Here is a 13467-nt window from a genome sequence, read left to right on the forward strand (position 1 = left end):
GGCTGGAAGGGACCTCTGGAGGTCATCAAGTCCAGCCCCCTGCCCAAAGCAGGACCAACCCCAACTAAATCATCCCAGTCAGGGCTTGGTCAAGCTGGGACTTAAACACCTCCAGGGATGGAGATCCCACCACCTGTCTAGGTAACACATTCCAGTGCTTCACCACCCTCCTGGGGAAATAGATTTTCCTAATATCCAATCTACACCTCCCCCTCTGTAACTTGAGACCATTGCTCCTTGTTCTGCCCTCTGCCACCACTGAGAACAGCCTCTCTCCACCCTCTTTAGAGCCCCCTTTTAGGAAGTTGAAGGCTGCTATCAAATCTCCCCTCACTCTTCTCTTCCACAAACTAAATCAGCCCAAATCCCTCAGCTTCTCCTCATAGGTCATGTGCTCCAGCCCCTGAATCATATTTTTATTGCCCTCCGCTGGGCTCTCTCTCAGTCAGAGCCCACACTGCTCTGTAACTGATGTTTGCTCATCCTTCCAAGCTTAATTTTGCTGAAAGAGATTTCACACAGATATCTTGGGTAACAACCCGAACGGGTAATCGCTGCTCCGACGGGCTACGGTGAGCTGCCTAAGGTGCAGAGCTCTGCATGGATACACATTTTTTATCTGCTTCCCTATCTCCGCCCATACAAGCAATGAGCAGATATCTGCCTCCAACCCTGCGGGTGCAAAGGAAACGTTCAGGGTTCTTGAGGCAGAGTTTCTGCGTTGTCCATAGCTGCGATACCATTGCAGAGTTTCGGTAGATTCCCTGGATGTTCTAACTGCATTGCTGACCTCAGCGAGTGCTTAAAATTTAATACACTTAGCAGCTTCTGACCTAACAAACAGTATGAAGGGGTGCGGCTGCCTTGTAGTCCTCTCGCTGCCTTTGAATGTAGCTCTAAACGTAGCTCAGTTCTCAGCCTAGCGTCCTGCCTATGTTTGAAGCTACTTCTCGGTCTGGCTTTGAATGTAGTCCTCTCGCTGTCTTTCAGCGTAGCTCAGTTTTCCGCCTAGCGGCCCACCTATGTTTGAATCATAGAATCTGAGGGCTGGAAGGGACCTCAGGAGGTCATGTAGTCCAGCCCCCTGCTTCAAGCAGGATCAACCCCATCTAAGTCATCCCAGCCAGGACTTTGTCAAGCCAGGGCTTAAAAACCCTGTGGGATGTAGAATCCATCACCTCTCTGGGCAACGCATTCCAGCGCTTCACCACCCTTCTGGGGAAGTAGTTTTTCATAGTATCCAACCTACACCTCCCCCTCTTCAACTTCAGACCACTGCTCCTTGTTCTGCCGTCTCACGCCACTGAGAACAGTTTCTCACCCTCCTCTTTAGAGCTCCCCTTCAGGAAGCTGAAGGCTGCTGTTAAATCACCCCTCAGTCTTCTCTTCTGTAAACTAAACAAGCCCAAATCCCTCAGCCTCTCCTCATAGGTCTTGTGCTCCAGCCCCTTAATCGTTTCCGTTGCCCTCCGCTGAACCTGCTCCAGCACATCCACATCCTTTTTATACTGGGGGGTCCAAAACTGGATGCAATATTCCAGATGTGGCCTCACCAGTGCCGAATAGGAGGGAACAACCACTTCTCCAGATCTGCTTGAAATGCTCATCCTAATGCACCCTGCTATGCCGTTAGCCTTCTTGGCTACAAGGGCACACTGTTTACTCAGATCCAGCCTTTCATCCACCAGAACCCCTAAGGTCCCTTTCCACCTTCCTGCTGCTGAGCCAGGCAGTCCCCAGCCTATAACAATGCTTGGGATTCTTCCATTCCAAGTGCAGGACTCCGCACCTCTCCTTGTTGAACCGCATCAGTTTTCTTTTGGCCCAACCCTCACATTCATCAAGGTCACTCTGGGTCCTATCTCCACCCTCCAATGCATCGACCTCACGCCCTGGCCTGGAAGGAGCCTGGGCCCTAGTTGGTGACACCAGGAAAGGAAGGAAACGCGTGTTCCCTGTTGAGCTCCAGTTGCAATGTGTGGCTTTCTTGGGGCTGTATCATTTTCCACTTCAGTTCCCAGAGCAGCGTTAACCGCCCCTGGTCTCCTCATTCTCTCAGCGTGGAACTCCCAACCCCTTCACCAACACACACACGCACGCGCTCTTCCTCCAGCTCCCGGGGGAGCTAATCAACCTCACACGCCAGGGCTGTGCCTCCGGGCTGAATTGGCTTTAATGCATGAAAGGTGGAGGAATTTCAGAGGGAGAGTCAATGCATGGAGGTCCAGTGCCTTCGTTACCAGGAGCCTCGTTAATGACGTGGTAGGTGGCACCAGGAACTGGGTGAGCTTGTCTGCCGGGAGGGTTTCCTCAGCCGGGGACTGAACTAGCTCAGCTCTTCGGTCATGGCCCCCCAGGCTACATAAATCCAGAGATGGCTCCCGCAGGGCTCACTGAGATGACAGCGATGGAGGCTGAGCTCAGACTGGGCAGAGTTTGAGCTGCTTGCCAATGGGTGGGGAGGCTGGCAGGGGCTGCACGGGGTAAGGGCGGATGGCTCACCCTGTACAGGCAGTGCTAAGGGCACCCTCCTCCCCGCCTGAGTCATCTCCCCAGTGTGATATTTAACCAGTAGGGGGGTAATGTGCTGATGGAGGTCCCTTGTTTCTGGCATCGGCAAACCCCAAGGCCCAATACACGAGGGTCTGTTCTGCCCCCTCTAAGACCTCCCCGCCTTTGCCCATAATTCCCAGCAGAGACTGGATTCTTCAGCCCCTGTGCTGCAGTTACACAAGGGCCGCGCCTCTCCCCAGAGCCAGCTGCACGTCAGTCTTCCGTCCACTCCTGTGTCTTCTCTGCCACTAGGGGCCACGTCCCCTCAGCCGCCAGTGTTCCCAGACCCACCCCTCCGCCCCCTCCTGGGAACCTGTCTCTCTGAGCTCAGGCCTCCTGCCCAGAAAGGGGTCTCCATGGGATGACCTTGGCGGGGGAACAGAGTTGTCATCCTCCTGACCCCCCAGGGTCCAAGTGCCGATGGGGCAGAAGCTCTGGCTTCCCCACAGCAGATGGGTTCTGGAGTTCCCAGCGTTCTCCCCGCCCCACCCGCCCCCCCGGGCAGAAGACTGGGGCATCTCCAGGAGGCCAGAAGATCCCATGGGCATGGGAACGCAAGCTGGGATAAATTGCTTCTGCAGGGAAGCCATCTCCAGACCAGCCCCAGGGGCGAGGCACTGGCTGGAGCAGGGGGCTGGAGAGATTCAAGGTCTTCCCTCTTGGTCCGCGGATGCTCACCTGGGGCTCTTGGTTTGTCTGAGAGCAGCGAGGCCGGGGCAGCACAGTACCACTTCGTCTTCTGTGCCTCTGTGAGTCACACCCCCTCAGCCACCAGCGCTCCTGGATCCACCTCCTGGGAATCCCGCTCCCTGAGCTCACGCCTCCTGCCCAGAAATGGGAGCTATGTGGGATGACCTTGGAGAGGTAACGAAGTTGACCTCCTCCCTGCCCAGAAGATGCAAGAAAATGAAGATGGGGAAGAAAGCGCCTTTGGGTTCTGGAATTCTCAGGGGGCGCAGGGTCTCCCTGGAATAGGAGAATGCGGCACCTCTAGAAGGCCAGAAAACCCCCAGGGAGAGGAGAAGGAGACCTGGGATATTGTGCTGCTGCTGGAAAGCAATCTCCAACCCACCCCCCTGTGGTCTGGGGACTCAGAGGGGTGGGGAGACACAGGGCCTTTTCCTCAGGGCTGCTGCTTGCTCAACCCACTGATCTCAGCCGGGACACTCGGTTTCTCTGAGAGCAGCGAGGCCAGGACAGCGCAGTAGGAGGCATGCGACATCCTCTCAACTCGGACCGGCTTCAGGCCAATGTGTTCAAAGTTCTGCTTTCCGGGGTCGTAACTGGGCCATTGCTTGGAACCCTCTTCTCCCAGTATGGGTTTCCTGCATGAAAAATAAAAGAGCCAGTATGGAAATGTGGTCAGATGCTCTTCACTGGCATGGGAACAAATGAAATGCCGGAGGTAGGGGTGAGGATGAGCCAGCCTGAAAAAGTTTGGACCCATCCCTGAAATGGCTCCCACACCATTTTGTTCTGAATGAGGGTGAAGCTGGTGACTGCCACCAGGTCTTTCCATGTGGGGTTACCTCTTATGAACATGGCAACTTTTTCCATTGGTCTCCCAGGGGTTCCTCAGCCAGCTCTAAAAACTCTTGGGCTCAAATGATCTAGAGCGGATGATTTAATAACCTGCAACTTCAGCAGATTCTGGTTAGCACCCTCCAGAGATACAGAAAGCCATAGAAGCACACAACGCTAGGACTGGAAGGGACTTTGAGAGGCCATCAAGTCCAGGCCCCTGCCCTCATGGCAGGACCAAGCACCGTCTAGACCAATCCCTCACAGACATTTATCTAACCTGCTCTTAAATATCTCCAGAGATAAAGATTCCTCAAGCTCCCCAGGTTCTAGCCCTGGGGCTGGCAACCCGGGTCTGTCAGCGTTACAACTGGCACGTTGGCCGGGAAGAACTGATGGAAGGTCTCAGAAGCTTGGGATGCACTTCCTCAGCCCAGGGACGCATGTAGTACCCAGAGGCACTGAGACCTCATCTGGGGTGAGTGAAGTCCCTGCTCTACAGCCTTGGGTGAGAGCCAGCTGGCCTTTAGCTCATGTGGTAGAGTGCAGGGCTTTAGACCCTCTGCTTGCGGGTTCTATCCCTGGGGCTGACAACCTGGGCCTGTTGGCATTACCCTACAGAAGGGAATTTTCAGGTGAGAAAATGGGGGGTGACAGGATAGAGGTTGATAAAATCATGACTGGCCAGGGAAAAAAATGAGTAAGGATAAGTTATTGACTTGTTCCCATTACGTAAGGATTAGGGGTTACCCAATGAAACAGAAGGGCAGCAAGCTTAAAACTCAGCAAGGGAGGCTTCTCTTCACAGGGTGTGTGTTCGGCCAGTGGAACTCCTGGCCAGAAGAGGCTGGAAAGACTAGGGCTTGACCAGGGTGAAAAAAGAACTAGATAAATTCATGGAGGTTCTTTCCATCAATGGCTGTTAGCCAGGATGGGCAGGAACGGTGTCACCCAGCCTTTGTCAGAGGCTGGGAATGAGTGTCAGGAAAGGGATTGCTTGATGATTCCCTGTCCTGTTCGCCCCTGCTGGGGCACCTGGCGTTGGCCTCTGTCAGAAGACAGGACACTGGGCTTGATGGACCTTTGGTCTGACCCAGTCTCGCTGTTCCTATGTCCCGTTAAAAGGCTGCTGCTGTCCAGGGCAGCTGGCCACTTCCACCCCGCCATCGGTGGCACTGAGTTCATCTCTAGACCAAAGGCTTCAGCCCAAGAGAGCCAGCCAGCTGTTGTGGACACCTAGTCTGAGGTTGCAGCAGCTTCTCTCTGGGTGAGTGCCAAAAGGAGACGCTGCGGGACTCACTTACCCACTCCGAGCAAAAGTCCCTAGGTACCGCATCCCCGTGCGGCTTAGCATCGCCTCGGCCTCTGTGTAGTTGGTGCCTACCACAGACCCCAGGGTCCCAAAGATGTAAGGCAGCTCAGTGCCGTGCCCCACCCCTGTCCATGCAGGCGTCGACAGGCCGCTGGTACGATGGGCGAAGTAGGCGGTATAGACGGGATTTCCAGCCTTTGCCTCCAGCCTGGACAGTTCCAGTAGCGGACACACCACAAAATAGTCCCCAAGAATTTCTTCCATGGCCCATCGGTATCGTGCCTCGCCCTCCTCTTCCCCGGCTTGGCCGTACAGCCGCGCCACGGCCTGGATGGCCATTTCTGGGGCCTCAGGCGCAAGCAGCCTCAGCATCTGCAGCAGCTTGTCCCAGCTGATGAGGCTGCCGTTGTCATGGTTCAAGGCGTGGGCGAAGAAGAGTAACAAGTAGGAGCCTTCGTTGGCACTGAAACCAACTCCAATAGTTTTAGGTGGGCCCTGCTGGGCCTGCAGGAGCCGTGGGGGTGTATCAGAGAGAAAATCCCCATCTACAGTTGGAAGAAAGGGCAGCTGCATCAGGGCCTTGTGGTCCAAGACAGAAAACTGGTGGAGGGGGAACTCTCTGGGTTCCTTCCCCCGCAGGCAGCCCACCAGGGCAGTGCTGGTACCATTGGAGCAGCCCATCAGCTGGCCCAGCCTCTGTGCTCTCTCCTGTGACTCCTCGGATGAAAGCCAAGCCCCCGGGGCATTGGGAGCTCCACCCACCAGAGAGGCTCGGGCAAAGAGAGGCCGGCTCCATGGGGAGAGGAGGTGGAAGCCAACAGAGGCAGCCCCAGCGTCCTGGCCGAAGAGCATTATTTCAGCTGGGTCCCCTCCAAAGGCGGCTGCATTGTCCTGCAGCCAGCGTAGGGCCAGGTGTTGATCCCACAGGCCGGCGTTCCCTGGAGCAGCCGGGGGCAGGCACAGGAAGCCCAGGGCCCCCAGCCGGTAGTTTATGGAGGACACAATCACATTCCCAGTGGTGGCCAGCAACCGCCCATCATAGACATCAAGGGAGGCTGCACCTGAGACGTACCCGCCACCGTGGATCCAGACCATGATGGGGGCCGTCCCGTTGGGCCGGGGATGGGGCACCCAGAGGTTGAGGAAAAGACAGTCCTCGGACTGCGGCGTTTTGGGGGTGTATATTTCAGCCAGAGGGAGGCCAGTCGGTGGAGATTGGAAACAGGCGTGGCCAAAGTTGGTGGCCTCCAGGACGTGTCTCCAGGGCCGGTGGGGAACTGGCTTCTGGAAGCGCAAGGTGCCCACAGGGGGCTCAGCATAAGGGACTCCCAGGAAGGCTGTCACGGTGTCAGAACCGGCCGGGAGGCGCTTGCCCCGGATGGGGCCGCTGGTGGTGAGCACCCTGGTGTCATCATCATCATCATCAGAGGCAAAACCATGGCCTGGCAGGGAGAGGAGCAACAGGCAGGGGAGAGCAGGGAGGACTCTCAGCATAGCAGCAGCTGGAAGGGAAACAGCCAAGAGCAAGTTATCGCGAATGGGATATGGAGCCTTTCTCCTCTAGGTGAAATTGTGAAATGTGAAATTGCGGAGTTAACAACAGTGGTTTGTAACCTATCCTTTAAATCCACTTTGGTACCAAATGACTGGAGGACGACCAATATAACACCAATATTTAAAAAAGGCTCTAGAGGAGACCCTGGCAATTATAGACCGATAAGTCTAACATCAGTACCAGGCAAATTAGTAGAAACACTAGTAAAGAATAAAATTGCAAGGCACGTAGAAGAGCACGAATTGTTGGGCAAAAGTCAGCATGGTTTCTGCAGAGGGAAGTCATGTCTAACTAATCTATTAGAATTCTTTGAAGGGGTTAATAAACATGCGGACAAGGGGCACCCAGTGGACATAATATACCTAGATTTCCAGAAAGCCTTTGACACGGTCCCACACCAAAGGCTTTTATGTAAATTAGGTGGTCATGGGATAGGAGGAAAGATCCTTTCATGGATCGGGAATTGGTTAAAAGACAGAAAACAAAGGGTGGGAATAAATGGTAAATTTTCACAATGGAGGAGGGTAACTAGTGGTGTTCCCCAGGGGTCAGTCCTGGGACCGATCCTGTTCAACTTGTTCATCAATGATCTAGAAAATGAGGTAAGCAGTGAGGTGGCAAAGTTTGCAGATGACACCAAGTTGTTCAGGACAGTCAAAACCAAAAGGGATTGTGAAGAACTACAAAAAGATCTCAGCAAACTGAGTGATTGGGCAGCAAAATGGCAAATGAAATTTAATGTGGGTAAGTGTAAGGTAATGCATGTTGGAAAAAAATAACCCAAATTACACGTACTACATGATGGGGTCAAATTTAGCTACGACAGATCAGGAAAGGGATCTTGGAGTTATAGTGGATAGTTCTCTGAAGACATCCACGCAGTGTGCAGCGGCAGTTAGTAAGGCAAATAGGATGTTAGGAATTATTAAAAAAGGGATCGATAATAAGACAAAAGATATCATACTTCCCCTATATAAAACTATGGTACGCCCACATCTTGAGTACTGCATGCAGATGTGGTCTCCTCACCTCAAAAAAGATATATTGGCATTAGAAAAGGTTCAGAAAAGGGCGACTAAGATGATTAGGGGCTTGGAACGGGTCCCATATGGGGAGAGGCTAGAGAGACTGGGACTTTTCAGTTTGGAAAAGAGGCGATTGAGGGGCGATATGATAGAGGTATATAAAATCATGAATGGTGTGGAGAAAGTGAATATAGAAAAATTATTTACCTTTTCCCATAATACAAGAACTAGGGGACACCAAATGAAATTGATGGGTAGTAGGTTCAAAACTAATAAAAGGAAATTTTTCTTCACACAGCGCACAGTCAACCTGTGGAACTCCTTGCCCGAGGAGGCTGTGAAGGCCAGGACTCTATTAGGGTTTAAAAAAGAGCTTGATAAATTTTTGCAGGTTAGGTCCATAAATGGCTATTAGCCAGGGATAAAGTAGGGTGCCCTGGCCTTCAGTACAAGGGCAGGAGATGGATGGCAGGAGATAAATCACTTGATCATTGTCTTCTGTTCTCCTTCTCTGGGGCACCTGGCATTGGCCACCGTCGGCAGATGGGATGCTGGGCTGGATGGACCTTTGGTCTGACCCAGTATGGCCATTCTTATGTTCTTATGTTCTAGGTGAAGCCAGCTCCCACCAAGTCCCAGCCACGTAAACTCAGACAGCAGGAGCCTGGAACCCAGGTAGCAAATCAAGCCCCCTGCTCTGGTCCAGCCATGCTCTGGCTCCCTGCTTGGCATTGTCAGCCACTGTTCTAATTCTCTGTGGAGGGGAGTGGCATCTAGCGGTCAGAGGTGGAGGCGGGCTGGAGACAGGTGGGTTTTCTCTTGAATCTTTATTGGGGAGTCTTGTGTAGCGAATGAGAGTGCAGACAAGGGAACCGGGGCTCCAGGTACCTGGCTGTGGTTATGGCGTGGTTGGTTGGGACCCTGTAAACCTAGGCCTGGGAAGGAACCGATGTGTGGTCAAGTTTGTCGGTGGTTTTCAGCCTCTCTTGCAGGGCCTCTGGGATCTGTTAAGCCTGGTGGGGTTTGAATTTGTTAGGGCTCCCTGTACACAGCCAAAGCCCCACTATGCAGGGCTGCAGCCCCAAAGCCTAAGCAACTTATTTTCCACAACGGTGCCTGTGGCACAGGACCCTGGGAAGTTGCTCTTGAGTTTTATGCACAGAAAAACGGCTGTTTGGGCACAGTTGGGCCGTGGTGTTGGTACTAGGGGAGCTCCAGGGGGGAAAAAAGTTTGAGACCCCCTGAGTTTGAGCATGGTGGGATGGGAGCCAGGATGGCCCAGTTCTATCTCCAGCTCTGGAAAGGCCGTGAGGACTCGTGAGTTAAAGCAGCGGGGGCGGGGAGGCTAAGAGCCAGGACTCCTGGGTTCTCTCCTTGGCTCTGGGAATGGGGTCTATGGACAGGGTGTTAGGTGGGTCCCCAATCCAGCTGTATTTCATTCCCTCCCTGGACTCCTCTGTCCCTATCTCTGTGGTCCCAGGTAGCACAGACTCACCCACCTTTCTTTGCACCGTCCTGGCTGTGTCGCACGGCTCAGAAGAAAGGGGCTCGGTCACTCTCGGTGCTGAACGGCTGCCTCAGAGGCTGAGAACAACACTCAAGGAGCAGCAACAGGAGCTTATTTATCCTCAGATCTGCGTCCTCATTGGGCTACGCACACAAAGGCAGGAGGCGAGTTGGGGCCAGCTGGATGGGCCAGCTGGGGAGTAAACAAGGAGAAGTGCAGAGTCCTGCACTTGGGGCAGAAGAATCCCAAGCATTGTTACAGGCTGGGGACCGACCGGCTCAGCAGCAGTACAGCGGAAAGGGACTTAGGGGTTACAGTGGATGAAAGGCTGGAGATGAGTCGACCGTGTGCCCTTGTAGCCAAGAAGGCTGACGGCATATTGGAGTGCACGAGGAGGAGCATTTCCAGCAGACCTAGAGAAGTTGTTATTCCCCTCTATTTGGCCACATCTGGAGTGTTGCATCCAGTTCTGCCCCCCAGCATAGAAAGGGTGTGGACGCATTGGGGCAGGTTTGGTGGAGGGCAATGAAAATGATTAAGGGGCTGGAGCACATGACCCATGAGCAGAGGCTGAGGGGTTTGGGTTTATTTAGTTTGCAGAAGAGAAGAGTGAGGGGTGATTTAATAGCAGCCTTCAACCTCCTGAAGGGGGGGCTCTAACGAGGGTGGAGAGAAGCTGTTCTCAGTGGTGGCAGACGGCAGAACAAGGAGCAATGGGCTGAAGCTGCAGAGGGGAAGGTGTAGGCTGGATATTAGGAAAAACTCTTTCCCCAGGAGGGTGGTGAAGCACTGGAGTGTGTTACCTAGAGAGGTGGTGGAATCTCCATCCCCAGAGGTTTTTAAGTCCCGGCTTGACATAATCATGCCTGGGGTGATTTAGTTGGGGTTGATCCTACTTTGGAGAGGAGGGCTGGACTCAATGACCTCCTTCGATACCAAGCCTGGAGGGGTTGCAAGTGCTTCGGAGGACAGGGTCAGAATTCAAATGCTCAGGACAAACTGGAGAAATGCTCTCAGGCAAATAGGATGAAGTTCAGTGCGGCCGAGGAGCAATGAGATTCACACGTACAGACAAGGAAGTGGCACCGTAGGATGGAGTGCTGCTGACAGGGCTCTAGGGACCATAGTGGGCCACATGCTGAGCATGAGTCGACAGTGTGATGCTGTTGCACAAAAAGCAAACCCGACTGTGGGATGCATTAACCAGAGAGTTGTGAGCAAGACATGAGAAGTCGTTCTTCGGCTCTCCCTGTGCTGATTTCGCCGCAGCTGGAGTACCGTGTCCAGTTCTGGACCCCACACTTCAGGAAGGATGTGGAGAAATTGGAAAGGGTCCGGCGAAGAGCAACGAAAATGATTAAAGTTCTGGAAAAGAGGACCTATGAGAGATGCTTAGAAGAACTGGGTTTGTTTAGTTTGGAAAAGAGAAGGCTGAGAGGTGACACGACAGCAGTTTTCAAGTGCCTAAAAGGGTGTTACAAGGAGGAGGGAGAAAAATTATTCTCCCTAGCTTCTGCAAATAGGACAAGAAGCAATGGGGTTAATGGGTTTAGGCTGGCCACTAGAAAAAATGTCCTCATTGTCAGGGTGGTCAATTACTGGAACGAATTGCCTAGGGAGGTTGTCGAATCTCCATCATTGGAGCTATTTAAGAACCAGTTAGATAAATATCTAACATGGATGGTCTTGATGGTTCTTGGTCCTGCTGTGAGGGGACGGTACTGGACTTCATGACCTCTTGAGGTCCCTTCCAGTTCTAGTTCCACGTCAAGGCCACAAGATATAAAGCTTGAGCCTTGACGGGCTTCTCCAGCTTCACTGGCAGGCGTGGGCCATGGCCAGACCTTTCCCCCGTGCAGCCAGATGACAGATTCACAGAGTAATGTGCACCTAGGAGTGAGTCTGTAGAGCTACTTCTGAAGCCTGGGAATGCCCCCGGGCGGCTACTTCCCACCGAGGGACCATACAGAGAAAAGGTCAGTAGCTGGTTTGGATAAACAGGAGAACAAACAGGATGAGAAGAAATGAAAATAGCTTCAGAAAAAAGTCATCTGTCACCCAGCCACGCTGGAGCCACAGCCTCCGGCTAAGCTCTCACGGCTGAAGAATCCCTCCAGAACCCCTCAGTCCTCACTCACAGACCCTTCAATCCAAGCTCTGGGCTCCAGGGAGTCAGGGGACAGAGCTCCCCTGCTCTTTCCTTGCCTGGCTCTCACCCAGAGCACCCTGTGGGCAGCTGACGGTCTAGTTGGACACGCATAGGATTCCACTGCAAAATCTAGCCTTATCAGCCCTTGTTGTCGCAAAGACAGCAAGCTGCTTCATCTCTGGAGAGGCAGCCTGGATCCTGCTGCTTCAACTGGAGCCTCAGGCCTATGGAGAGACTATTCGCTCATAGGAGAGCAGTTCTTCAAGCAGAAGCTTCCATGTAACAACATCTGATCGCCTCTGAATCTGCCCAGATAACCCCAACCTTTTTGAAAAGAAAATTGCAGTGAATCTATCTTCTCATGGGATGACTCAGTGGAGGTTGGTCCTGCTTTGGGCAGGGGGCTGGACGCGATGATCTCCTGAGCTCCCTTCCAAACCTATGAGTCTATGATCAATACGTGTCACTAAACATCCATGTCACCAGACACGCACAACCTGGCTGAAAAGTATTCCTTGCAGAAGTCACTGAAATTGACAAAGCAAGGAAAACCATCCGAGTTCGGTTTAAAGCACTGGGCTCTGTCTCTTCTGACACAGGACGGTGATTTCAGAAAACTTTAGTGGAGTGACTTTCACCTACTACTCAATATTTGTCTGCCCCGTCCTTGGGATTTCCCAAATGGTAAAATTCATCAAAACGTTCCAAACTCCCTTAGAATGAATAACAGATATTTTGGAAACAAAAAAGCCGTCCAGTAGCACTTCAAAGGCTAACAAAATAATATATTAGGTGACGAGCTTTCGTGGGACAGACCCACTTCTTCAGATCAGAGCCAGACCACAACAGACTCAATATTCTCTTCCGGTCTGGCTATGATCTGAAGAAGTGGGTCTGTCCCATGAAAGCTCATCACCTAACAAATCATTTTGTTAGTCTTTAAAATGCTAGGGGGCTGCTTTTTTGTGTCGATAGTATATAGACTAGCACAGTTTTCGCTCTGTTAGATTGTTTGGAGCATAAGCTTTCGTGGACAAAGACCCACATCATCAGTGGTCTTTGCCCATGAAAGCTGATGCTCCAAAATATCTTTCAGTCTATAAGGTGCCACCGGACTTCTTGTTGTTTTTAAAGATACAGACTGACTCGGCTGCCTCTCTGATACTTCAAATCATAGAATCATAGCATACTGGGACTGGAAGGGACCTCGAGAGGCGATCGAGTCCAGCCCCCTGCCCCAATGGCAGGACCAAGTACTGTCTAAACCATCCCTGACAGACATCTATCTAACCTGTTCTCAAATATCTCCAGCGATGGAGATTCCACAACCTCCCTCAGCGACTTGTTCCACTGTTTGACCGCCCTGACAGTTAGGAACCTTTTCCTAACGTCCAACCTAAACCTCCCTTGCTGCAGTTTAAGCCCGTTGCTCATTATTCTGTCCTCAGAGGCCAAGAAGAACAAGTTTCCTCCCTCCTCCTTATGACACCCTTTTAGATACCTGAAAACCGCTATCATGTCCCCCCTCAACCTTCTCTTTTCCAATCTGAACCAATTCCTTCAGCCTTTCTTCAAAGGTCACATTCTCTAGCCCTTTAATCATTCTAGTCGCCCTTTTCTGGACCCTCTCTAGTTTCTCCACCTCTTTCTGGAACTGCGCTACCCAGAGCTGGACACAATACTCCAGCTGAGGCCGAACCAGCGCAGAGGAGAGCAGAAGAATGACTTCTCGTGTCTTGTGCACAACACACCTGTGAACACATCCCAGAAGAATGTGATTATGAATGGGATTATCCATCACGGATAATGTTTCTCAAGAAACGAGCCGTGAGTTCGTCCAAGTCA

At 52.4% G+C, this 13467-nt stretch overlaps 1 protein-coding gene across 1 annotated transcript; it reads right to left on the reverse strand.

Annotated features, from left to right (window-relative positions):
* Positions 1 to 3655: 3655 nt before the first annotated feature.
* On the reverse strand, positions 3656 to 9513 carry LOC142024803 (acetylcholinesterase-like). The gene is made up of 3 exons (XM_075017046.1): positions 9466 to 9513; positions 5379 to 6888; positions 3656 to 3878 (listed from the first exon to the last, which is right to left on the reverse strand). Exons 2-3 carry the CDS (start codon positions 6878 to 6880, stop codon positions 3677 to 3679), a joined length of 1704 nt encoding a protein of 567 aa, XP_074873147.1. The 5' UTR covers positions 6881 to 6888; positions 9466 to 9513; the 3' UTR covers positions 3656 to 3676.
* Between the last annotated feature and the right edge of the window lie 3954 nt (positions 9514 to 13467).

This window comes from Carettochelys insculpta, chromosome 22, assembly GCF_033958435.1.
Source record: "Carettochelys insculpta isolate YL-2023 chromosome 22, ASM3395843v1, whole genome shotgun sequence".
Lineage (NCBI taxonomy): Eukaryota > Metazoa > Chordata > Testudines > Carettochelyidae > Carettochelys > Carettochelys insculpta.

What these genes read in the sequence shown, in the direction of transcription:
- LOC142024803 (XM_075017046.1), bottom strand. Translation starts at nt 6,880, where the DNA reads ATGCTGAGAGTCCTCCCTGCTCTCCCCTGCCTGTTGCTCCTCTCCCTG. An exon ending in GGGACTTTTGCTCGGAGTGG is followed by an intron (nt 3,879 to 5,378) that starts GTAAGTGAGTCC and finishes TTTTTCATGCAG; the next exon opens with GAAACCCATACTGGGAGAAG.